The 24,075-nt window shown below is 61.2% G+C and overlaps 2 protein-coding genes across 2 annotated transcripts; one reads left to right on the top strand and one right to left on the bottom strand.

Moving 5' to 3' along the window:
• The first annotated feature begins 129 nt into the window (after window positions 1-129).
• On the top strand, window positions 130-10,784 carry POLR2F (RNA polymerase II, I and III subunit F). Its single transcript, XM_062202859.1, has 5 exons — window positions 130-258; window positions 2,832-2,901; window positions 5,585-5,715; window positions 10,298-10,369; window positions 10,614-10,784. Exons 1-5 carry the CDS (start codon window positions 239-241, stop codon window positions 10,702-10,704), a joined length of 384 nt encoding a protein of 127 aa, XP_062058843.1. The 5' UTR covers window positions 130-238; the 3' UTR covers window positions 10,705-10,784.
• Window positions 10,785-15,385: 4,601 nt separating this feature from the next.
• On the bottom strand, window positions 15,386-23,642 carry SOX10 (SRY-box transcription factor 10). Its single transcript, XM_062201961.1, has 4 exons — window positions 23,414-23,642; window positions 22,467-22,981; window positions 18,147-18,415; window positions 15,386-16,089 (listed from the first exon to the last, which is right to left on the bottom strand). Exons 2-4 carry the CDS (start codon window positions 22,901-22,903, stop codon window positions 15,386-15,388), a joined length of 1,410 nt encoding a protein of 469 aa, XP_062057945.1. The 5' UTR covers window positions 22,904-22,981; window positions 23,414-23,642.
• Window positions 23,643-24,075: the final 433 nt, after the last annotated feature.

Here is a 24,075-nt window from a genome sequence, read left to right as displayed (position 1 = left end):
AGCGCCCAGCAGAAACCGCGCGGTCCGGGAGACGCGCTCTGGCAACGCGGCCCTCGCTACCATGGCAACGCCGCACGTCACTCGCGCATATTTCCCCTTCCGGCCCGCCTGCCGGAAGGGGCTTGTCTCTGGGTCACGGCGCAGGCGCGGAATACGGAGTAGCGCCGCGCGAGGCGGAGGCGCGGGGTTCGCGTGTGTTCTTGTGGGTCTGGGTTTCGGAACCGGTGGTTGAGTCGACATGTCAGACAACGAGGACAAGTGAGTGCGGGAGCCTCGGAAGGGGCTGGGTGAAGCGAGGAGGCTGAGGGGCCGGCTTCGGGGGGCGGCGTCTGAGGGGCCCGGGGGTCCTGAGGGGCCGGCGTCTGAGGGGCCCGGGGGTCCTGAGGGGGCCGGGGGTCCTGAGGGGCCGGCGTCTGAGGGGCCGGGGGTCCTGAGGGGCCGGGGGTCCTGAGGGGCCGGCGTCTGAGGGGGCCGGGGGTCCTGAGGGGGCCGGCGTCTGAGGGGCCGGGGGTCCTGCGGGGCCGGCGTCTGAGGGGGCCGGGGGTCCTGCGGGGCCGGGGGTCCTGAGGGGGCCGGGGGTCCTGAGGGGCCGGCGTCTGAGGGGGCGGGGGTCCTGCGGGGCCGGGGGTCCTGCGGGGCCGGCGTCTGAGGGGGCGGGGGTCCTGCGGGGCCGGGGGTCCTGCGGGGCCGGCGTCTGAGGGGGCGGGGGTCCTGCGGGGGGGCCGGGGGTCCTGCGGGGCCGGCGTCTGAGGGGGCGGGGGTCCTGCGGGGGGGCCGGGGGTCCTGCGGGGGGGCCGGGGGTCCTGCGGGGCCGGCGTCTGAGGGGGCCGGGGGTCCTGCGGGGGGGCCGGGGGTCCTGCGGGGCCGGCGTCTGAGGGGGCGGGGGTCCTGCGGGGGGGCCGGGGGTCCTGCGGGGCCGGCGTCTGAGGGGGCCGGGGGTCCTGAGGGGCCGGCGTCTGAGGGGGCCGGGGGTCCTGAGGGGCCGGCGTCTGAGGGGGCGGGGGTCCTGCGGGGGGGCCGGGGGTCCTGCGGGGCCGGCGTCTGAGGGGGCGGGGGTCCTGCGGGGCCGGCGTCTGAGGGGGCCGGGGGTCCTGAGGGGGCCGGCGTCTGAGGGGGCGGGGGTCCTGCGGGGCCGGCGTCTGAGGGGGCGGGGGTCCTGCGGGGCCGGCGTCTGAGGGGGCCGGGGGTCCTGCGGGGCCGGGGGTCCTGAGGGGCCGGCGTCTGAGGGGGCCGGGGGTCCTGCGGGGCCGGCGTCTGAGGGGGCGGGGGTCCTGCGGGGGGGCCGGGGGTCCTGAGGGGGCCGGGGGTCCTGAGGGGCCGGCGTCTGAGGGGGCGGGGGTCCTGCGGGGCCGGGGGTCCTGCGGGGGGGCCGGGGGTCCTGCGGGGCCGGGGGTCCTGAGGGGCCGGCGTCTGAGGGGGCCGGGGGTCCTGCGGGGCCGGCGTCTGAGGGGGCGGGGGTCCTGCGGGGGGGCCGGGGGTCCTGAGGGGGCCGGGGGTCCTGAGGGGCCGGCGTCTGAGGGGGCGGGGGTCCTGCGGGGCGGGGGTCCTGCGGGGCCGGCGTCTGAGGGGGCGGGGGTCCTGCGGGGCCGGGGGTCCTGCGGGGCCGGCGTCTGAGGGGCCGGGGGTCCTGCGGGGGGGCCGGGGGTCCTGAGGGGCTGGCGTCTGAGGGGGCGGGGGTCCTGCGGGGCCGGCGGAGCGGGAGGGCGCGGGGAGCGGGGGGCTGGGCGCGCAGGCTGGACTCGGGGGTGCTGGGACGTAAGCGTACCCCTGCCCCCGGACGCTCGCCTTATAGAGGAGGGGTAGAGCCGCACACCCCCTGCTCCCGCGGGGTCGTGTGAGCTTAGGCGGCGGCGGGCGTTCTGGGCGTAGCCCAGGTGGGTGCTCGCCGCGCGGCCAGGGGCGGGAAGGGAGAGCTGGGGGCGCGGGAGGAGCGGTGCTCTGTTCTGTTTCTTAAGGCTTGGGAGCGAGAAGACAGAGCCCTCGGGATGGGGCCGTAGTCCAAACTGAGAAGGCCGGCGGTGAGCGGTGACCGAGCAGTGCTGGGGGCCCCGAGACAGAGAGGCCGGACCGCGGGGGCAGACGCGCGGCCGGCCGGAGAGCTGCACGGGGGCAGCAGCCTGGAGGTCACTAGGGAACTTGGAGGGGGTGATTTTGATGGAGCCGCGGGCGCGAATGCTCCGTGTGTGTGCGGGTCGTTGAAGATGACAGAGTGGGGAGACAGCGAGTATGGAAGACCATTTCACACATTTTGCTCCAAGGGGAAACAAGGAATTAGGACTTGGGGGGCGGGGAGAAGTTAAGTTTTTTTGTTTTTCTATTAACTTTTTTAAAAAATTTGTTTTTAAAAATTTATTTTTTTATTTATTTGAAAGAATTAGAGAGAGAGAGGTCTTCCGTCCACTGGTTCACTCCCCAGATGGCCGCAATGGCTGGAGCTGATCCCATCTGAAGCCAGGAGCAGGAGCTTCCTCCGGGTCTCCCGTGTGGGTGCAGCGGCCCAAGCACTTGGCCATTCTCTGCTGCTTTCCCAGGCACATTAGCAGGGAGCAGCCGGGACTTGAACCGGCGCCCATGTGGGATGTGGGCACTGCAGGCCCCAGAAGTTAAGTTTTTAAGTTGGAGAAAGAGCCACGTGTTTAAATGCTGGTGGGTGTGGCCCATTGGAGAGGGAAGCAGGGGGATCTGGGAGCAGACGGGGTAGGACTGAGAGGAAGCGGGGCAGTTAGGTTCGCTCATCAAGTGGGTATTTATTACGTGTCTGCTGCACCCTGGGTGAGATGACCCCTGGCTTCCGGAGAGTGACCTCTGACTGCTGGTCTCTTCCTGTGCAGTTTTGACGGGGATGACTTCGACGATGTGGAGGAGGACGAAGGGCTGGACGACCTGGAGAATGCCGAGGAGGTCAGTATTCATCCTCGGGTCTCGCCTCTTCAGTCCTCGCTGCTGGACTGCCTGGCAGGGGATGGTTTTTTTCCCCAAAGATTTATTTATTTGAAAGACAGAGTTACAGAGAGGCAGAGAGAGAGAGGTAGAGACACAGAGAGAGCTCTTCCATCTGCTGGTTCACTCCTCCAATGGTTGCAATAGCTGGAGCTGCGCCGATCCAAAGCCAGGAGCCAGGAGCTTCTTCCAGGTCTCCTACGTGGGTGCAGGGGCCCAAGGACTTGGGCCATCTTCTACTGCTTTCCAAAGCCATAGCAGAGAGCTGGATCAGAATTGGAGCAGCCGGGACTCAAACCATTGCCCATACAGGATGCTGGCACTGCAGGCGGTGGCTTTACCTGCTACACCATAACACCGGCCCCTGACACTGTCTTCCTCCTGTTTGTGCCTTGCTGGGTAGATCTGAAGCCTGTTGCCCTCCTGATCCATAACCCATGACTTCTGGGGCAGTTAGTTCTTTCTTGTGCTTTTCTTCTTTTCTTTGTTTATTCACTTGGAAGGCAGAGTTACAGAGAGAGAGGGAGAGACAGAGCGATCTTCCATCTATCAGTTCACACCCCAAATGCCTGGGGCTGGGCCACACTGAAGCTAGGAGCCAGGAACTCTATCCAGGTCTCCCACATAGGTGGCAAGGGCCTGAGCACTTGGGCCATCTCCTTCTGCTTTCCCAGGTGCGTTGCAGGGAGCTGGGTTGGAAGTGGAGCGGCCGAGATTTGAACTGACGCTCATATGGGGCACCAGCGTCACTGATGGCAGCCTAATCGCTGTGCCACAGCACCAGCCCCATGACTTGGTTTCATTCAGCAGATGGTGGCGAATGTTTAGTATGCATGCTAAGGGTGGCCCTACGTCAGGATGGCTCCTGACATGTTCTGTGGGGAGCCAGGGGGGAGTGGTGGCCTGGGATAAAGCCCAGGAGGTAAGCAGGACCCAGTCCAAGCAGGATTTTGTCGCCTAAAGGCAATGGGAAGCTACTGACAAGTTTTGAGCCAGGCAGTGGCCTGATCCAGTTTATATTTTATTGTATTTATTTATTTATTTGAGAGGCTGAGAGAGCACAAGCTCCCGTTCACTGGTTCACTCCCCATATGCCTACAGTGGCCCTGGGACCAGAGCCAGGGACTGGGAACTCCATCCAGGTGTCCGTGCGAGTGACAGGGACCTAATTACCTGAGCTAGGATGCCGTCAGTTTCACCCCATTCTGCTCTCTCTTCTGTTGCCAGTCATCTTTTTTTAAAATTTTTTTAATATTTTATTATCTGAAAATCAGAGTTACTGAGAGAAAGGGAGAGAGACAGAGCAACAGAGATATCTTGTATCTGCTGGTTCACTCCCCAGATGGCTGCAATGGCCAGAGTTGGGCCAAACTGAAGCCAGGAGCTTCTTCCAGGTTACCTGCATGGGTGAGGGCAGGGGTCCAACCACTGTGTATCTTACACTGCTATGGTTTTTGTTTTTTTTTTTTTTTTATTAATTTACTTATTTGAAAGAGTTACACAGAGAAAGAAAGACAGGCAGAGATCTTACATCTGCTGGCTCACTCCCCAAACAACTGCAATGACCCAGGCTCGGTCAGACAGAAGCGAGGAGCCAGGAGCTTCTTCTGGGTCTCCCACATGGATGCAGGGGCCTAAGGACTTGGGGCCATCTTCTGCTGCTTTCTCAGGCACATTAGCAGGGAGCTGATTCCGAAGTGGAGTAGCTGGCACTTGAACTAGCGCCCATGTGGGATGCCAGTACTGCAGGCTGTGGCTTAACCTGCTGTGCCACAGATCTGGCCCCCTTCCATTGCTTTTGCAAGGTCACAGCAGAGAGGTAGAGTGGAAGTGGAACAGCTGAGAATTGAACAAGAGCCCATATGGCATGCCAGCGTTGCAGGCAGTGGCTCTATGTGCCAGCCTGCCAGTCATCTCTCTTACCTGCCTGGATGATTGATTTCTGATCTTCTTCAGTGATATCTGCTTCTGCCCCTGCCCTCAACAGCCACAGAGCATTCAGAATAAGGCTTTAAAATCTTAAATTGTGTCTTTCGGGGCCAGTGCTGTGGCGTAGTAGGGTAAGCCTCTACCTGTGGCACTGGCATCTCCTATGGGAGCTGGTTGGAGTCCCGGCTGCTCCACATCCCATCCAGCTCCCTGCTAATGGCCTGGGAAAAGCAGTGGAAGATGGCCCAAGTGCTTGGGCCCCTGCACCCCATGTGGGAGACCCAGAAGAAGCTCCTGGTGCCTGACTTCGGATCAGCCCAGCTCCATCTGTTCTGGCCATTTGGGGAGTAAACCAGTGGATAGAAGACCTCTCGGCCGGCGCCGCGGCTCCATAGGCTAATCCTCCGCCTGCGGCACCGGCACACCGGGTTCTAGTCCCGGTCAGGGCGCCGGATTCTGTCCCGGTTGCTCCTCTTCCAGGCCAGCTCTCTGGTGTGGCCCGGGAGTGCAGTGGAGGATGGCCCAAGTCCTTGGGCCCTGCACCCGCATGGGAGACTGGGAGAAGCACCTGGCTCCTGGCTTCAGATCAGCGCGGTGCACTGTCCACTCTGCCTGTCAAAAAAAAAAAAAAAAAGAAGAAGAAGAAGACCTCTCCCTCTCCCCCATCTGAAAAATTCACTCACATTTCCCCGTACTTTTCTCTCTCTCTGTCCAGGAGGGCCAGGAGAATGTTGAGATCCTGCCCTCTGGGGAGCGACCACAGGCCAACCAGAAACGAATCACCACCCCGTACATGACCAAGTATGAGCGAGCCCGCGTGCTGGGCACCCGCGCCCTCCAGATCGCGTGAGTAATGGGCCCCTGCACTGTCTCCTCTGTCGGCCAGAGCCGCTGAGAACACTGGTGGTGCTGGCCCCGTGTGCCGGGCACTGTGCTGCCCTTGGCCCTCAGGGAGCCTGTGGTCTAACGGAGAAAAAGGACGTGAGAAGTAGCTGCCGCCAAATGGCAGTACAGGAGAGACTGACAGCGCAGTACAGAACTGGGCGGTCACCTGAGGGTCAGTGAAGCAGGAAGCGAGCTCAGGGACCCCTAGCCCGTCCGAGCTGATGAGTCGTTGATGGGGCGGGAGGGGTGGCTGCAGCAGCACCCATTGGGCCCAGGGGAGTGGGAACGGCCATCAGGACGGTGTGCTGAAGACTGGAGAGCAGAGCGGTGGTGGGTGCGGGGGACTCAGGAATCTGTGGCCTAGTCGCTTCTCGGCCTTTTGCTAAGATCAAGAGTAGGAATTTGTGGCCCTCCTATTCTTCAAGTTTGGAAGGATCGCTGGGTCTGGGAGACAGACAGTGGGTGGCTGGAGCTCAGAATGTCTGCTGACTGCAGAAAAACCTGGGAGCCACAGGCAGTGAGGACCTGAGACGCCTGCTGAGGTCATGGGCGCCATGGGGAGCCAGCCAGAAAGCACCGCTGTGCCAGCAGGTGCTTTGAGAAAGCAGGGCTCTTGAAGAGGCCCATCTCCCCCCAGGCTCGCCTGTCAGCTCTGCATTCCTGGGGACGCCCGGCATTGATGGGGCTCTAACATTAGGTCCTCTGCCGGGAGCTGGGAGCCGGGGCTGAGGAAAGGAGCCCCTAGAGATGGCGAACAAGCTGGTGGGAGGTGGAGGAGGGGGTGCTTCAGGGAGGGACCGTGCGGATTCAGCTGCAAGGGAGAGCCCTGGGTGCTGGAGGGGCGGCGATGCCCTCTGGTCTCCGCAGTTCGCCCTGGCGGGTGGAGATCTCAGTAAAGGGTTTCACCAGGAGGCAGCCCCGCCCTCAGCTGTTCTTCAGCAGTGGCCTCTTGGCCTGGGGGTGCTGCTTGCTCTCCTGGGTGAGTGTAGCACCGCACTCAGGCCTTCTGCACCAGCAGTCACAGCGCTCGTGAGTTCCGTGTGGCCATTGCGGTGTACTGGGAAATTCAGGTTCTGTCTTGCCACATTCTAAGCACTCAGTAGCCATATGTGGTTAGTGTGACCACGGGGATAGCACAGATACAGGACATTTCTGTCACTGTAGAGCATTCTCAGCAGGAAGAGTAATTCACTAATTCTTTTCAACCACAGCCTCCTTGTGGAGCCGTATGTCAGCGCTGTCACTGTGGTGCTAAGGGAGGACACCATGCAGTCTTCAGGTGTCCCTGGCAGGGAGGTGGCCCTTGCACAGGTACCCAGAATTCAGTGCAACAGGAGTGATGCTCTACAAAAGGTAGAAAAAGTGAGAGATAGGAATATTCGCAGGGCCACTGGGAAAACTTCATGAAGGAATTAGAATTCTGATGGGGAATGGGTCAAGGGAAATAGCTCTTTGGGTATCTCAGGTGCCAGAAACAGCAAGAAGCTTGGGTCACAGGTTTGAATGATGTCACTTGTGCCTTGAGTGACAAGTTCAGAGGACTGGAGACTAGTTGCTTGATAGCATGGAACACTTCAAGGTTCTGGGGCCAAGTTCAGCTCACTTACTAAGTCCAGGAGTCCTGTTTTTCTTGGAAACAGGTGTGGTCCACCTTGGTCTAGTCTGTAGTACTCTTTTTGCTTTAAGGTCCTTGTCCATTGTGAGCCCTCAGACAGCCGTGCTGTTACCTTACCTGGTTCTGCCCAGCCCTGGACTTGCAGCCTTGCACTTAGGCGCTGAACACATTTCTTGGATTTGTTTCTGGTGAAATGTCAGTCTGGTTCGTTGGCACCACCTGGTGGCTGCTGCTGCGTGTCACACCTGCTTCCTCACTGGGTGGTTGACATGTTTGTGGAGTCCGTGGTGCAGGACAGAGCCTGTATCTGAGAGAGGCTGGAGGAATGCATGCCCTGGCAGTCATATCTTGAACGAACAGGAAAGCATCTTTGTTACATTCTTTAAAGCTTCCTATTTGGGGACAACATAAATATTTACTAAGGGAGAGTGTAGAGAAAAGTAAATACTTGGTCTCTGCCCTTGGGAAATTCTTGGGCTTTTGAGAGTCACAAATTAGAAGGTCAGAATCACCTGGGCAGCTTTGGAATGCAGATTCTCAGGCCCCTTCGCTGGAGTGTGCTCTGAGCATCAGAGGGGAACTGGATCTGTTAGTGTAAACTCAAGTTGGAATGATCGGGGTGGCTTCCTAGAGGAGGTGGTGAATCCTGTGCAGTCCTGGGCCACCAGGAACTCATGGTCTGGTGTGGAGAACTTCCAAACAGGCAGTTACCGCCCAGTGAGGTCGTTGCCAAGAGAAACATGTAAATGAGCTGGGTACTGAAGATTCAGCGGGGAGACACTTGAGCCTATCCCAGGCTCCTAGGGAGAAAAGAGCGTGTTAGGAGGCCTGCGAGGGAAATGGCACGGTGTGTGCGGGTGTCTTGTCCACTTCTGTTGCTGTAACAACATACTTGAGACCGGGTCTTTCACAAGAAGTTTGTTTGGCTTCTGGTCCTGGAGGGTGGCAAGTCCACGAGCATGGTGCTGCAGCTGCTCCATTTCTGGTGAGGGCCTTGTGTTGCATCACAGCATGGCAGAGGGCGCTACATGACCAGACAGCAAGCTGTTGGCTCCCTTACAGAGCCACTGACGTGGTTATAGGGCCTCCCTCATGACCTTCCCGAATCCTGGTTTCCTCCCAAAGGCTCCACCTCCAACACCACTATCGTGAATTTTGGGGATATATTGAAATCGTAGCACCAGGAGACCATAAGTAGTTTGTCAGGGCTAGAGTGTGGGGGTACATATAGGGAAGTAGCCTCAGAAGGTGCTAGAAAGGTAAATGGGGGTGAGGCCAGGGTTCTGGCCTGGTGGCTATGGGCAGTCGTAGAAGGGCTGTAAGCAGATGAATGCCATGACCTTTGTGGAGCCCAGGAGGGGCCGGGCTGGAAGTGAGCTGCCGCAGAGAAGGAAAATGAGGGGAGCAGGGCTCGTGGGGTTGGGTTGAGGTGGTCAGGGAGATGGGCCTTTGTTCTTGCTGCCCCTTCTGCTGGGACACTGCCACAGCCACTGGGCTCAGCCTCCTGGGAGGGTCCTTGGAAGGGGAGCTGACATGACCAGTGTGGGTAGCCTAGTGATGCGCACTTCAACTGCCATGGTCATGTACTTTTTTTTTTAAAGATTCAATTATTTATTTATTTGAAATTATTTGTAGAATTACAGAGAGAGAGAGAGAGGTCTTCCATCCACTGGTTCACTCCCCAGGTAGACACAATGGCCGGAGCTGAGACCATCCAAAGCTAGGAGCCAGGGGATTCTTCCAGGTCTCCCATGTGGGTGCAGGGGCCCAAGCACTTAGTCCATCTTCCACTGCCTTTCCAGGCCACAGCAGAGAGCTGGATCGGAAGAGGAGCAGCCGGGACTAGAGCCAGTGCCCATATGGGATGCCAGCGCCGCAGGTGGAGGCTTAGCCCACTCTGCCACAGCACCAGCCCCCTGTATACTTTTCTTAAGTTAGCAGATCTTCAGCTTATTTCACAGGAAGTTAGATTAGGAGCAGGCAGAGCTCAGATCATGGCTCTGGTGCTTGCTGTTATGTGGCCTTGGGCAAGGTACTTCTCTGTGCCAGTTTTCTTCATCAGTCGAATAGAAATAAAATAGTTACTCAGCAGCAGGCGTTTAGCCCAGTGGTTACGGTGCCTGCGTCCCACCGAGGAGTCCCTGGGTTCACTGCTTGCCTCTGGCTCCTGCTAATGCAGACTCTGGGATGGGAGTGTGTGCTCGCTCTCGTGTGCTCTCTGTAAATATCTGTGCACCAAACAATGCAGCATCAGCATCCATAAGGCAGAAACTGCAGGATCTTTGAGGAAAAGTGAAAATACATTGGGAACAGGAGACTAATTCAGTTTTCTCGAGCGCACAAAAGTAAGAATGTAGACTGGTCTGCTGGAGTGGCTGTGCCGCTCAGCAGTCAGAATGCTGGGTAAGACGCCTGTATCTGTTACCAGAAGACCTGGCTCCGGAGCCCAGCTCCTGCTGATGTAGACCCTGAGTGGCAGGGGTGGCGGCTCAAGTACTTAGGTTCCTACCACCCATGTGGAGACCTGGATTAAGTTCCTGGCTCCTGGCTTTGACCCAGCCTAGCTCTGATTGCAGATGGAAACACTCGGACTCTCAAATAAAAATAAATTAATTAAAAAAGTAATACTCACCTCAAATGAGGTGACATGTAGAGTGATGTCACTTGGTGAGGCCTTCCTTGTTAGCCATTAGTATTTAGCACTGTCAGGCAAGGCAGGGGATATTTTTGTTGTTTCAAATGAGGCTACTGAGATCTGGGGAGAGATTCAGTCACTTGTCTGTGATGCTTCCTGAGCCGGGTCTCCGGCAAGGCCCCTGTATTGCGCTCTGCACCATACCTGCCTGCCTAGGAGGTGACCTTTCTAGATGAGGACCAGGCTCTTCTGCCCGTGTTGCAGTCTGTCCATCACCTGTCCTGTACCTACAGGATGTGTGCCCCTGTGATGGTGGAGCTGGAGGGAGAGACAGATCCTTTGCTCATTGCCATGAAGGAACTCAAGTAAGTCACCCTGATTCTGGCTCCATCCAGCAAAGTCTGGGGGGCACCCTCAGGGCTCTCTGCTGTACCCCCCGGCCCCTACTTTCTTGGCTGGCAGAGTTGCTGCTTGTTCCTCTAAATCCTTATTGCATTCAGGAGTCAGCCACCAGGAGGGAGGAGGGAGCGGGGAGAGGGAAGGGGCATGGAGGGGCAGGGTCTCCACGCCGTCTGCAGCCCTTATGAACCTGTGACCCCCCTGCCGCAGGGCCCGGAAGATCCCCATCATCATCCGCCGCTACCTGCCCGATGGGAGCTATGAGGACTGGGGGGTCGACGAGCTCATCATCACCGACTGAGCCGAGCTGTCTGCTGCCCTGGCCCCTGCCCACTTGGTTCCCATTTTCTACGTGTAAATAATAAACGATTTAGTCTTTCAGCCCCTCCACCTCCAGCTGTCTGTGATGCCAGCCCTGTTTCTGCCTGCTGCCTGGAGCAGGCACCTGTCACAGTGGTCCATGACCATCAGCTCTGTATAAGCACCAGGGGCCCTTCACCCCGCGGGTCCCCCGCATCCCTCCCTCATCTTCCCGCTCACCAGAGCAGAGGCTGCTGCAGGGAGACACCTCAGCTGCCTTCCCAGTAGACAGACATGTCTTTGTGCCCAGGGAGCTGGTTGCCACGGAAACCCCCAATTTCCTTTCCAGTGGGGACTGGCTGCAGGGGCTTCTCCCTTCTCAGGAGTATCACAGAGCAGGTCTCATCAAGCCACCCATTGTTTCCTGAGGACCTGCCTCAAGCCTCTTATCGTGGGCTCGGATCCCCTTTCAGGAGCAGGGCCCCAGCAGGAAGCGTGGGGGTGTGGTGATCCCCCACCCTCCCCAGGCAGAGCCCTGCTGAGCAGTCCGCAGCTGGAGCAAGGACAGCACACCTGCCCACCCCTGCCCCCACCCTATCCCCTTCCTCCTCCGGCCACCTCTGGGCTGCCATCCTCATGCCCTCCTTCCCAGCCCCTCTTGTGTGGGGCCTGGGCAGGATGGGTCCTGGGATAATGTGCTCCTGGGCTTGGCCAGCGCTGGAGCTCCCCTTCCTCTGCCTTAGGTGCTAATGGGTCCCCTCTGCTCCAGGTGAGCCCAGTCACACTGGCTCTTCCCTCCCCGGGGGATGAGAGGGTGTGTCTGACACCAGCAGAGACGGAAGGGAAGATTGACACCCTGAGTATTCCGCCCGGCCTCCATCCCGCTGCAGCTCTCCTTCCAGGAAGAGGAGGAGCCGGGCCCGGCTGACCCCAGCAAGAGGCAGGGCCCCTGGGACGGCGCACCCTGCTCAGTGGGGAGAGGATGAGTGTCGCAGGAGTGGGAGGGCAGTGTGCTGCTCAGAAGAAGGGTTAATTCCGGGAGCAGTGGACTTCGCACCCCTGCCACCCTCCTCCGAGCCTGTGGAATCCTTTAATCAAGTTGGGTGCTGAAATTTCAGCTCTGAAATGCCGCCTTTGTGCTGGCATCCAGGCAGCGGCCCCGGAGTGCGGGGGTCACTTTCTCGGCCCCGTTTCTCTAAATGGTCTCTTTGTTTCCTGCTGGGCCACTCAGTATCAGATGTGATTAAAGAGAGATGGGTTTGGGCGGGAGGAGAGGGGGTGGGCTTAACCCTTAGGGGATAAGGGTGCAAGGGAAGTGGAAGAAGGGGTGTCCCCCTCCCCCGAACATTCTGCTCTTCTTGCAGGGAGTCCCTGGCTACTCAGGCCTGCTTTCTGACCTCTCTTGAATGGAAGGCCACCTGCCAGCGCTGGTGGCTGGTGTTTCCTAAGGTGGGCATGCTCCGTCTCCTAGTGGCGCTGCTACCCTGCTGAGGCCCAAGCGTGCCCGGAACCTCTGGTCTTCTGATTTCTCTGAGGTCATCTGTCCTTTCCTGGGGCCACGTCCTTCCTCTCTCACGCCCAGTGACTTCCCAGCCGGCCTCGCGAGACACAGGCCCCGGAGGTGGTGGTTTTATCTGAATGTGGCCTCTCGCCTCGGCCCTGCCGGCTCTGTGTCCATCAGCCCACTAGTGTGGGAGCAGCGAACAGGCCGGAAATGGACAAATGTCCTGCCTTTGAATAAGGGGAAGGGTGGGTTGTAGAAATGTGACTGCATAAGGTATGTACGGACTGATCCTTGACAGAATTCTAGAATGGGGCTTTTCATACTTGAAACCACTTAGTTAATAGAGATCCAGTAGTGGGATGGGGTTCCTAAGAATATTGCCAAGTGAACTGATCTCTTTAGTGGTGCCTCTTCTGGCAGACCCAAAGAATGTCCCAAGTCTCGATTTAACAAGGCCTTGGACAGTCCTGGACGGCCGTGAGGTCATGTTCTTCAGTGATGTAGTGAGACCATTTCAGAACTGACCAGACTGTCCCACCCCGAGAGTTTAGACAGTGGTACTGATGGAGAGAGGAATTTAATGTGTACGCAAGGCCCTGTCCCTCTTCATTTCCACCTTTATTGGTGGCCTGAGTGAAAATAATTCAAGTTTGCAGATAATAAAAGCTCTGAAGGAGTGCTAAGTTCCGAGAGATTTAATTACAGGTGGGCAAACAGATGTAACCCAACAAGATGAAATCTGTTAATGATCAGTATAAAGTCTTGCATTTATCCAAAATTTATCCAAAATACCAAAACAGCTCATACACAGTTTGGATGACTGACATTGCAAAGATACCGTCTAGAAGAGCAGGGGCTTCCGCTGCCTCCAGGCCTCGGGGGCTGGCAGTTCAGCTGGGTGTCTGAAGAGCGTGTGTGATGCAGCTTACCAGGGAAGGTGCCTGGCCACCCCGGGTGGGCTGGGCTAGCGCCCAGGCCCAGGACCCCTGACTGGGATAGGGGGCTGGAGACCATGGATGGAAGGGACTTGAGATGTCTGCTCTGGAGCACTCCAGAATTGGGATGAAGTAAGGCCTGCAAGCCATGGGCAGGTAGAGCGAGCAGTGAGGAAGAGGGCAAGTCTGGCGCCCACCTCCCGAAGCTCCAGTGTCCCCATCTGGAAATGGGGATAGGATTGGACCTGAATGACAGAAAACCCTTGACCAGAGAGTACTCAGGAAGACTTTGCAACCATCGGCCCTGGGGTTGTGTGCCAGGGGCTTGCTGAGGCGCTCTTGGGGAGTGAGAGCTGGGCCACACCCTGGTGTAGGCAGGCTCGGGTGGCCCTCTGTGTGCTGGGGGGGGGGGGGGGGTGTGTGTGCCCACAGAAGGCCCAACCATACATCCTGGGGGACCTAGCCCCTGACTGCGAGACAGCAAGATGTCAGACCCCACTCCCTCCTCCCTCCCCTGGATGTAGAGGGACCACTGGGAAGGCTGTGAGCTCCAGCTGATCCCTCTGAGGTTACAGTCCCCTGTCCCCCTGCAGAGTGACCCCACTGAGAGGCCAGCTGTCCTGGCCTCCGCCGTGTCTCCACTTCCTCAGGGGACAGAGCCCTGTGGACGGTCTGTCCTTTGCATTCTGCTCCTAACTATTGCCAGACTGAGGCTGTGGGAGCACAGGTATGGGGTGAGAGATCAAGAGACAGTCCAGGCCGGCACCGTGGCTCAACAGGCTAATCCTCCGCCTTGCGGCGCCGGCACACCGGGTTCTAGTCCCGGTCGGGGCACCGATCCTGTCCCGGTTGCCCCTCTTCCAGGCCAGCTCTCTGCTGTGGCCAGGGAGTGCAGTGGAGGATGACCCAAGTGCTTGGGCCCTGCACCCCATGGGAGACCAGGAGAAGCACCTGGCTCCTGCCATCGGAACAGCGCGGTGCGCCGGCCGCAGCGCGCTACCGCGGCGGCCATTGGAGGGTGAACCAACGGCAAAAGGAAGACCTTTCTCTCTGTCTCTCTCTCACTGTCCACTCTGCCTGTCAAAAAAAAAAAAAAAAAAAAAAAAAAAAAGACAGTCCAGGTCAGGCCCACCAAGCAGGTAACCGGAACCTTTAATTTTATTATGTGGAATGCTTAATGCAGAGTTAATAGGGACTGGAGTAGCTAGGAGAGGGGACTACCGAGATAAATAAGGGGACAGTCATGAGTTACACGTGGATTGGGAGGGCTGCGGAGTGGAAGACAGGGGCAGAGAGAGCTACACACTTTCTTCAGATACGGCTGGGAGGCGGGGGGGGGGGGCAGGGCAAGAGGGGAATGTACAGTCAGGATCTTAGTGTCTTCAGCCTGTGCCGGCAGCCTGAGTGCTGGGCCCCTCCTCCTGGAGTTGAGGGCTGGGCCGAGCAGCTCTGAGTTCTCTGGGAAGCCCAGGGAGGTGGGACTGGCAGGACAGGGGTCACGGAATCTAGTGAGGGAAGGGGGCAGTGGCAAGGAGCCCAGGGAGGAAGGCTCCGTGAATTGTCTCCGAGTCCGTTCCTGGAGCCCCAGCCTCCTCGCCTGTGGGGTGTGGCACAAGGCCTGGGAGGCCGAGTGGCGGAAGACTGGGGGCGCTCTCACCAGTAGACAAGGCATGAGGTTGTTGGCACAGAATTGGGACTGGGCGCCTCTGTGCCAATTCCTTCCTGCGTTCAGGAGGAGAGGGGCCAGTGAAGGGATGAGAACCCCCACTGAGCCCCTGCACCCCAACTCCCCACGAGCTCAAAGCTGTCCTCAGCCCCAAGTGGCAGACAGAGCCAGCTCCAGGCTCTGATGCAGGTCCCTGGGTGCCTTAGCCATGAGGCGCCACGCACAGGTGGCACAGGGGCCTGTCCCACCCTCACTCCAGGAGAGGCAGGAGTGCACAAGAGAGGCACGGCCTCCGATGCCCGTCCAACCCGCGAGGGGGAGGGGGTCCTTCTCAGGTCCTGGATAGAGGGTCATTCCTGAGGGCAGGGCACAGCCCTTCATCTTTCAGTCTAGGGCCTGTTAGCTGGAGCCTGGCTGGGGCAGGTGGGTCATCAGGGCAGTGAGCCAGACAGAAAGGCTTCCCTCCTCCACCGCCGCCACCAGGCCTGAGCCGGGCAAGGAGCAGGGCGCATGGGCTGAGGGAAGGAGGCGTGGGCCCCAGGAAGGGCCGGGCGGGGGCCGGTGGTGACAGCCCCCTTTAAGGCCGGGACAGCGTCGTATATACTGGCTGCTCCCAGTGTGTGGGGCTGTGGGACTGGGGCCCTGAGGGGCTGGGGTCAGAGATGGCCGTGTAGAGAGGCCGCTGCGAGGGCCCCATGTAGGAGAAGGCCGAGTAGAGACCAGAGGCCTGGCTGGAATGGCCATAGTAGGGTCCTGAGGGCTGATGGTCAGAGTAGTCAAACTGGGGGCGGGAGATGGAGGGGAAGGCGGAGCCGTAGTGGGGCAGGCTGAGGGAGGTGTAGGCGATCTGCGAGGTGGACGGCTGGTCGCTGTAGTGCGGGGGCCCTGGGGGCCCTGCGGTCTCTGTCTTCACCTGGGCTTTGGCATCCACACCAGGAGGCGAGACTGCGGGCAGAGCCACACCTGGTGGCTTGGAGATCCAGGCGGAGTGTCCACTGGCTACGGCCAGGGCGCTGCCCAGCCCATAGCCAGCTGCTGAGTAGCTACCCACGTGGCCTGGGTGCCCATTGGGCGGCAGGTACTGGTCCAACTCAGCCACGTCAAAGGTCTCCATGTTGGACATTACCTCGTGGCTGATCTCACCGATGTCCACGTTGCCAAAGTCGATGTGAGGCTTCCCGCCCTCCCCCATGGAGCGCCCATCCCGCTTGGGGTCTGCCTTGCCCGACTGCAGCTCTGTCTTTGGGGTGGTTGGAGGGGTGGGTGGGCCATGGCTCTGGCCTGGGGGGAAGGAGACAGAGAAAGCGAGGTCAGAGGCAAGGTGGGGACAGTGGGCTCTGAGGCTCCCCCTCAGGCAACAGATACCTCCCGGCTCTGACCCCTGCGCCCGCCTTGCGGGTTTGACGTGTTTTGGCGGCAAGTTGGCATTTATTTATCTACTGATCTCTGGTTAGTCTCCAGTTGCTTAGAAAAGCCTCCAATCTTGGGATGGGTCCTGCCTCCCGGCCTCCGTTATGTGCCTCCTGGGGAGGCCTGCTTCCGCCTGGGACCCTTTCCTGTTGGCAAGTTCTTCTCCGCTGCATGCCCTCCTGCCCCAGCTGCTGACCCCTGTGTGGTCCGGCCTGGGGGTGCCTGTGCCGGGGCCCCTTCTGGCCACTCTCCTGACTCGCACACCCTCCGCACTCTTGACTACTCTCACTGCTGCTGGCCTGCCTGTGCCTGCTCCCTGCCTTCACCCCAAACAGTGCTGGGTCCCCTCAAAACCCACTCCTCCTCCCACGTCTGCCTGTTGCCCAGCCCTGGGGGCTGTGCTGCCCATTGTCCCTCGAGGGGCTCTCCCTCCTTCTCCAGGAGGACACTTAGACCACTGGCCCTTGTTCCTTGGCCTGTTCACATTCCCTGCCACACACTCTGCAGCAAACATTAGGGGCACTGCTAAGGGCCAGGAACTGTGCCAGGTGCCTGGGAGACACACAGAAGCAGGCTAAGTCCCTGCCTCCAGAAGCTCAGTCTGGGCCGGATCCGGGACTGCACAAGCCTGGAGCTGGGGACTGAGCAAGTGGTGGAGCCGCGCACTGCCCCGGGGACGGGGGAGCCTCACGGAGGAAGTGTGCCTAGGCAGGGTTTTGAATGGTGAGAGAGCTACGTCCACGGTTCACTCGGAAGTGGTGGTTCTGTACAAGTCCCGCAGACTTCTGGGGTGTGTGTGCATCTGACTCTCCTAGAATGAGGAGTATGCGTGTGTGGGAGGAACGGCTGGACCAGACGCGCCACAGCCATGTCCCTGGCTTTGCGGTCAGGAGCCCGTGCCTCCCCCAGCAGACCCAGAGGCAGAGCCCGGCCAAGTCGGCCAAGAGCTCTGGACTTGGAGAGACCTGCCTGGGTTGACATCCTGGTCACTTACTGTGTGACCCTGGCCAATCCCGAGTCTTAACCACTTTGCTTATCTACAAAAGCAGACGACATGCGGCAGCTCAGATTCCGCATCCTTGGGTAGGCCTCCGGGGCCAGAGTCTGTGGGTAGTCAGGTAACTTGGAGACATGGACGCCTGGAGGGCTGGGCAACTCCTCCCCAGAGACCCTGCCGTCTCTGAGCGTCCGGGGTTTCTCGTGCCCTGATTTCTTCCTCTGTTAAGTCCACCCGTCTCCGCCCCTCCTCTTCCTAGACCGTGGGCTCTTGGGGTTTGGGACCGGGGGCTGCCCTTGGCGCTCCCAGGCCCCACTCCACAACGCAGGCTCAGAGCGTGGCCTCTGAAGGCAGAGCTCTGCCCAGTGAGCATTGCCGCACAGCCCTTCTGTCCGTCAGGAACACACCTCGTGTTCCCTTCCCACCCATAAGGTGAGTCACTTTGGCCGACTGAACGAGTGATTCCACACCAAGTGATGGCACAGTGCTGGCACCCGGTAGGCGCCGGCTCACCGTCAGCTGCAGCTCCCTTTACTGAGAATGAAAACAAGGCCGCTCGGCTGGTCTACCCCGACATGTGGCGCAGCTGCCGTCACAAGCCACGTCGCCCCTCAGCAAGAGGTACGTGAGAGGCAGCCATCTCCTCGCCTCTGTCCTTGTTGGGGTTGCTCCACCCACGGCCTCCATAACTGGGTCCCTTTCGTCAGCCTGGCCAGCCACTTCCCTCAGCACGGGGGTCTGCACTGAGCCCCCCTCTGGGCCCCTGCTGCCCAACTGGCGCAGCTGTACTGCCTGACAACCCCTTCCAGGAGCCCAGGACTGCTGGGGCGTGTCAGGGCCTTGTGCCATCCAGCATTCTCTCTCCACTGCCTGGGCCCCCCCACCTCAGCCCTGGCATCAGCACCGTGGCAGCTCCCAGCCCAGCACTCACCTGAAGGGTGCTCAGGGTTCCCATCCGACATTGGGGAGCCCTCTCCCGGGTGCCGGTGGTCTAGGTGGGCGCTCTTATAATGGGCCTGGATGGCAGCAGCTCCACCCTGCTCGGCCTCCCCGCCCGGGCACTCGGCCTCCCCTTGTGCTGCCTTCCCGTTCTTCCGCCTCCGGGGCTGGTACTTGTAGTCCGGGTGGTCTTTCTTGTGCTGCATCCGGAGCCTCTCTGCCTCCTCAATGAAGGGGCGCTTGTCACTCTCATTCAGCAGCCTGAGGCGGGGGACAGCAGAGAGGTCCTTGTGAGTACCAGGGCCCCCAGTCTGGCTTCCCCCTGAACGTCTGCCCCGGAAAGCATGAGCCGCCTTGGGGAGCCCACAGGGCAGGGCCCAGGTGGGGGCTACCTGGTGATATATGGACTGGAAGATGCAAGGCCCAAGGAGCAGCAGCCTCAGGGCTGGGGTGTGTGCCCCTGAGGAGGAATTAGAAGTAGGGATGGAGGTTACAAGGGGGCAGATACCAGTCAAGGGAAGGAAAAGGCTTCGCATCAAAGCTATCCACAGGTGCCGTTGGCTGCCTGCTTAGTGCTGAGCTCCCTGGGGCTGAGGTGTGCAGAGAAGAGCCCCGTGTCTCCTGCTTCCCAGCTGTGTGTGTGGCCTTGGGCCAGTTACCTCTCTGGGCCTGACTTTCTTCACCTATAACCCGGGGATGATGCTCTCTGTTTGGGATGTGGGATCAGCCAAGATCACAGATGTGAAGGGCCATGCACGGGAGCCTGGGAAGAGCAGAGAGGCCAATTGAGAAAGTGGTATCCCAGGGCTGCTCGGGGGTAACTGGACAGGGGGGCCCGGTGTGCCCCCACCTCTGCAAAGTGGGGTTTGTGAATTCCAGTGTGGTGGAAGTGAAGGGGCCCAGTGGGAGCCCCCGTCCATGAGCAGGCACCAGCATCTGCGGGAGACGTTGCATCTTTGTCTAGGGGGCCAGAGAGATCTCTTCCCAGACCCTGGGACGGTCCCTAAGATCCTCTCACGGAGGGAGCAAGCCCTGGGGGTAGTTTCCCTGCCCGCCCGACTCCACCTTCAGGCCAGGGTTGGAGGGTACAGGGGCTGCCCCAGGGTAAGGGGGGCAGGATGGGGAGGCGACAGGGTATTGTATGCCTGCCAGCGGTGGTGGGAATGCCCCTCCCTCCGACCAGAGGACCCCTCCCCGCCAGTGGGTGCCCTGTCCCCCAGACAGCAGCAGCGCTGGGCCGGGAGGGGGTGGTCACACCAGGCACCTGCTAGCCGGCAGCGGCATTCCTCTGCAGCTTAGCCTGCCCGCCGCCCCAGCCCCGCTCCAGCTTTCTCCAAGGGTCCCTTGGCAGAGACCGTTCACCCCAGCGCGGGGCCCTGGGGGCAGAGAGTGGGATGCAGGCACCCTGGCCCGGGAGCGGATGGCAGGGAGAACAGATAGGCCAGGCAGAGGGGGCCCAAGCATAGAGGGCCCCCACAGCTGGGGAGACCGAGTTCACTCTCTCACCCCATCCTTGCTGTGCCCCCTGCACAGCTGGCAACCAGTGGTCAGCAAGGGAATGGCAGGTGAACAGGCCAGGAGAGTCCAACACTGGGTCCCACTGTTGCCTCCCAGGCGAGTTTCCAGTGGTCACCTAACCGAGGGCCACTGCCACGCCTGTCTCTGGCCCTAACCTCAGCCCCATCCTCACCAGCTGTGTGTGGACAGTAGCGCCGCCTCCTGTACCAGCCCCACTGTCTTTAGGCTCTCCTCTAACCCCAGGTCCATTGCACTCCACTGTGTAAACCCCCCAGTCTCAGAGCTAACTTTGACACCTGCACTAGCCCCCACTCTCCACCTTGTCAACCCTCGCTCTAACTGCAAACCCGGTCAGTCCTCATATACACCTTCACATCAGCCCACGGTCCTCCTGGTGTCCAGGGTCTGGAATGGTAGGGCAAGGTGAGCTGGCGAGGGGAGAGGGTCAGCCGGTTTCCCACTCACACAGGAAATCCCAGTTAGGGGCTCCCGATGGGTACTGGCTGTGTCTGCAGCTGTCCTGCATGGCCAAGGGCACAGGGATACTACCTGGGGAAGAGGCTGTGGATGGGGACAGGACTGCGACCCCCTTTCCAGTTCTCTCGGCTTTGATGTTCATTCCAGGCAGGCCAGCCTGCACACAACCACCACCACCACCTCGTGACCCACATCCGCCAGCTGCCCCCAGATGGGCACCCACGGCCAGCGTGACTGTCAGAGCCCGGGCTCCGCTGGGGCCGACCCCACACAGTCTGCCTGTGAGCCCTCATCTGTTTGGTTTGGGGACCCCCGTTTCCCTGTGCTGCCTAGCTAACCATCCCCTTTCCCGGCACCCTGGGAGTCCTGAACTTGGCGGGGTCTGGGGAGCTGGGGGTTCCAGAAGCCTCCGAGTGACTGGCCATCCCCGCTCACATCCAGATGTTTGTTGGGACCCTTGCCACCATCTGTGGGCACAGCTTTTGATCTTGCTATTGTCCCACTGCCCTCCTATCGCTGGGCTTGGGTCCTCAGCCAGCAGGACCTGCTCTCCTGCTGGCTGGCCCTGCCCCAGGTAGGCCCCTGCGCTCACAGCTCAAGGGCTGGCCAGGAGCAAGTCCCTCTGAAGGGGCCTCCAGCCCAGCACAGGGGCAATGGAGGGGCAACCAAAGACCCCTGGCCATGGGAGGTGGTGGGAGAGCTGGGCTCACGCGTGGCCATGGGAGGTGGTGGGAGAGCCGGGCTCACGCGTGGGTCTGCCCAAGGTCCCCAGCGCTGTTCCGTGTGCCTCCCTTTGGCTGTGTCTCTCACTGGCTCTTTGTTCCACAGCAGCCTGGGCCGAGCCCCACCCAGGTCTGGAGGGACCTTGGGCAGAGGGGAGCTAGCAGCGACCTCTGCCCCTGGCAGAGCTGGACACACAGCAGCTGGTCACCAAGCCTGGGCCTGCCCAGGATGAGCAGGGGCTGGTGGGGGAGGGGAAGGGGCACTAGGCGAGCACATGGCAAGGACAGGCCAGGGGACTGGGTGCGGGGACCCTCCTGCTCCTCCCTCCGTCCAAGCCTCGGGCCCTCTAGCCCTCACCTCCACCCTGCTGGCCTAGCAAGGGAGAGGGACAGGCGGCAGGCTCCGCTGACAGAGCCCAAAGTCTCTGAAACCCCCCATCTCGCTCCTTGTGACCACCATGCCGGGCACAATGTGGGGGAAGACCTCTGGCCCTGGCTGTGCCACCAGCTGGTGTGTGACCTTTGCAGTGGCCCTGCCTCTCTGGGCCTGTGTCCTGGGCAGTCTGATGGAGATCAGGTGGCCTCCGAAGGCCCGCATCTCCTGAGCCTCTGTTCCCTCTTGGAGCTGGCTGAGGGCTCTGAGGGTGGGGCTGAGGGGTCCCCTGCTTCACACGTCCCCCCTACGCAGAAGTTTTCCCCAGAGGTGTGGGCTTGTCCCTGGGACTCTGAGGGACCCTGGACAGAAAGGGGACCAAGGCGTCCTCCAGGCCAGAGTGCTCAGCTCCAGCTCTGGGGCTATGGGGAGGAGGTTGCTCAATGCTGGGTGGGGCCCTGGGAGGAAAGATGGCGCCCAACCAGGAGAGCAAGGAGGGGAAAGAGGCCAGCTTGGTGGCTCTGGAACAGGGTGGGAGAGAGCAAGGTGTCCTGGGTGCCCCCTCCTCCCAGAGAAGCAGCAGCCAGCCCAAGGGAGGGCGGGGCCAGGACCCAGTGGAGACAGGTGGGCCGGGATGAGAACCCCCTGGCAGCTCTCCACCCCTACCCCCACTCCCTGCCCCTCATCCGCACACCTTGGTCTCAGACCTCCCCTGACTTCTCAGCTGGCTGCCTCGGTTTCCCCGAATCTGCAGCTACACCCCCGGTGCTTGCCCAAGCCTTTCCCCTCATGTCCTCCAGAGTGATGAGATGGTGGCAGTTTGGCCCCCTTGGGTGTGCACCTACATGGGAAGGGAGTTAGTGAGGGGCTGTTGTGGGCTCCCCTAGGAGCAGCCCCGGAGGCCCTAGGTGCCACCGACAGAATTCCAACCGCGAGGGGGCGCTTTCCTGGCCGCCACCCGCAGTGGGAAGAGACCCGGCCTAGGCGGCTGCAGTTCCGAGTTCCAGGGTCGCCAGGGTCGCCAGCGGGCGGAACCCAAAGGCGCGCTTGTGGAGGACAGGCAGGCACGGTCCTTGCACCTGCTCCTCCAAGCGCATCCCAGGAGGGGGCTGCCCCTGGGGAAAGGGCCCCCGGCAGCCCCCGCCCCGGGGACAGGAGGCTGGGGCGCTCCCGCCTGGCGCGAACGCATCGCAGCTGGCTGGTCGGGCCGGGGAGCGCTCACCTCCAGAGCTTGCCCAGCGTCTTGCTGAGCTCGGCGTTGTGCAGGTGCGGGTACTGGTCGGCCAGCTTCCGGCGCGCCGCCTGCGCCCACACCATGAAGGCGTTCATGGGCCGCTTGACGTGTGGCTTGCTCTTGCTGGCGCCGTTGACGCGCACCGGCATGGGCACCAGCGTCCAGTCGTAGCCGCTGAGCACCTGGCTGACGGCCTCGCGGATGCACACGGGGAACTTGTCGTCGTCCGCCTCGCCGGCCTGCTGCTCCTTCTTCACCTTGCCCAGCTCGCCCGGCCCCGGGCTGGCTCGCAGGCCGGAGCCGCCGCCGCCGCCGCCGCCGCCGTCGGGCCCCAGCGAGGGCGCGCTCCCTGGGGACAGGCAGCGGGGCTCTTCGGAGCCCACCGGGCTCAGCTCCACCTCCGACAGGTCCTGCTCCTCCGCCATGTCGCCCCCGGCCGCCGCCGCCTCGGCCGCCTCCCCCGGGCCCGCCGCGGGGGTCCTCGCAAAGAGCCCAACGCCCACCTGGTCAGAAAGGAGGGCGCAATGGAGCGGCGGCGCGCGCAGCCCCGAGGGCGGCCGGGCCGGGACGCGGACGCAGCCCCGAGGTGGCGGGCCTCCCTGCGTGCGCTAAGCCCGCGCCGGCCGCAGGGGCCCGCGCACATGCCAGACCCCAGGTGGGCGCGTCCCGCCTCCGCGCCTTCCCACCACCTGGCCCCAACCGTCTCTTGGTGTGGGTGGGTTTTTCTTTTGAAACCTCCTTTTGGGTGGAGGTTTGTTGATGGAAAGGAAGAAAAACGGACCCTTTATTCGGCTCTAATCCCGGCCCCTGGAATTTCCCACCTTTTCTCTCACCTTGCCTTCTACCAGACCCGGTCGGATCCCGAGGGGCAGGTGTGGGGCGCCTCTCCCCACCGCCCGGCAGGGGCCCAGGCCTGGCCCGCCAGGCGCACTCACCTCCTCGGACCTCTCCTCCAGCCTGGGGCTCGTCCTCAGGAAGTGGAAAACCGAGTCCCAAGGTGTGCGGTCCAGCTCGGGGCTGGGGGGGGTGGCGCTGGTGGACCGGGAGGGAGGGGCTGAGGGGCCCCGAGCCTCAGGCCACGGCCTCTTAGGACGGAGGCTGAATCCACAGCACCAGCCACCCTGGCCGGACAGCCTGAGACTGACTGAGCGACTGAGCCGCGGGCTGCAGAGGCTGGGGAAGGAAGGGGGGGAGTGGGGGAGGGGGAGGGGAGGGAGGGAAGGGCAGAAGGTGGAGCCTCCAGCGCTTTCCTTCGTCCCCAACACTCAGGGGCCCCCCCACCCTGCCCGGGCACTGCTGCCCAGACCCAGCTCGCCTAGGCTTAGCTCGGACTTAGTCTGGGAAGCTCAGCGGCCAGGGGCAGGGAGCGGGGGGTGCAGACTGGCAGGGCGGGAACCTGTTGCTGGGGGTGGGGGGTTGCGCCCAGCTGGTACCCTCAACCTCTGCCTCAGGTGGCAAGATCACAGTTGGCAAAGGACGGGTGGGAGACGTAGAGAGGCGGGGAGGGTCCTGTCCGGGTAACAGGCCTTGTGGCCCAGCCCGTGTCACTGTGTCACTGGGCCTCCCACTCCCCCAGTTCGCTCTCTCTGCCCCAAAC

The sequence above is a fragment of the Lepus europaeus genome, chromosome 10 (assembly GCF_033115175.1).
Source record: "Lepus europaeus isolate LE1 chromosome 10, mLepTim1.pri, whole genome shotgun sequence".
Lineage (NCBI taxonomy): Eukaryota > Metazoa > Chordata > Mammalia > Lagomorpha > Leporidae > Lepus > Lepus europaeus.
Note: the sequence above shows the minus strand (reverse complement) of the source record. Positions and strands in the feature narration are given on the sequence as shown.

Bases quoted from the DNA above. Each gene is read 5' to 3' on its own strand.
- POLR2F (XM_062202859.1), top strand. From the start codon at position 239: ATGTCAGACAACGAGGACAA. The intron at 2,902-5,584 runs GTCAGTATTCAT...CTCTCTGTCCAG, and splicing joins ACCTGGAGAATGCCGAGGAG to GAGGGCCAGGAGAATGTTGA. The intron at 10,370-10,613 runs GTAAGTCACCCT...CCCCTGCCGCAG, and splicing joins ATTGCCATGAAGGAACTCAA to GGCCCGGAAGATCCCCATCA.
- SOX10 (XM_062201961.1), bottom strand. From the start codon at position 22,903: ATGGCGGAGGAGCAGGACCTGTCGGAGGTGGAGCTGAGCCCGGTGGGC. The intron at 18,416-22,466 runs GTGAGCGCTCCC...CCCCCGCCTCAG, and splicing joins ACGCTGGGCAAGCTCTGGAG to GCTGCTGAATGAGAGTGACA. The intron at 16,090-18,146 runs GTGAGTGCTGGG...CCTTCCCCCCAG, and splicing joins GAACCCTGAGCACCCTTCAG to GCCAGAGCCATGGCCCACCC.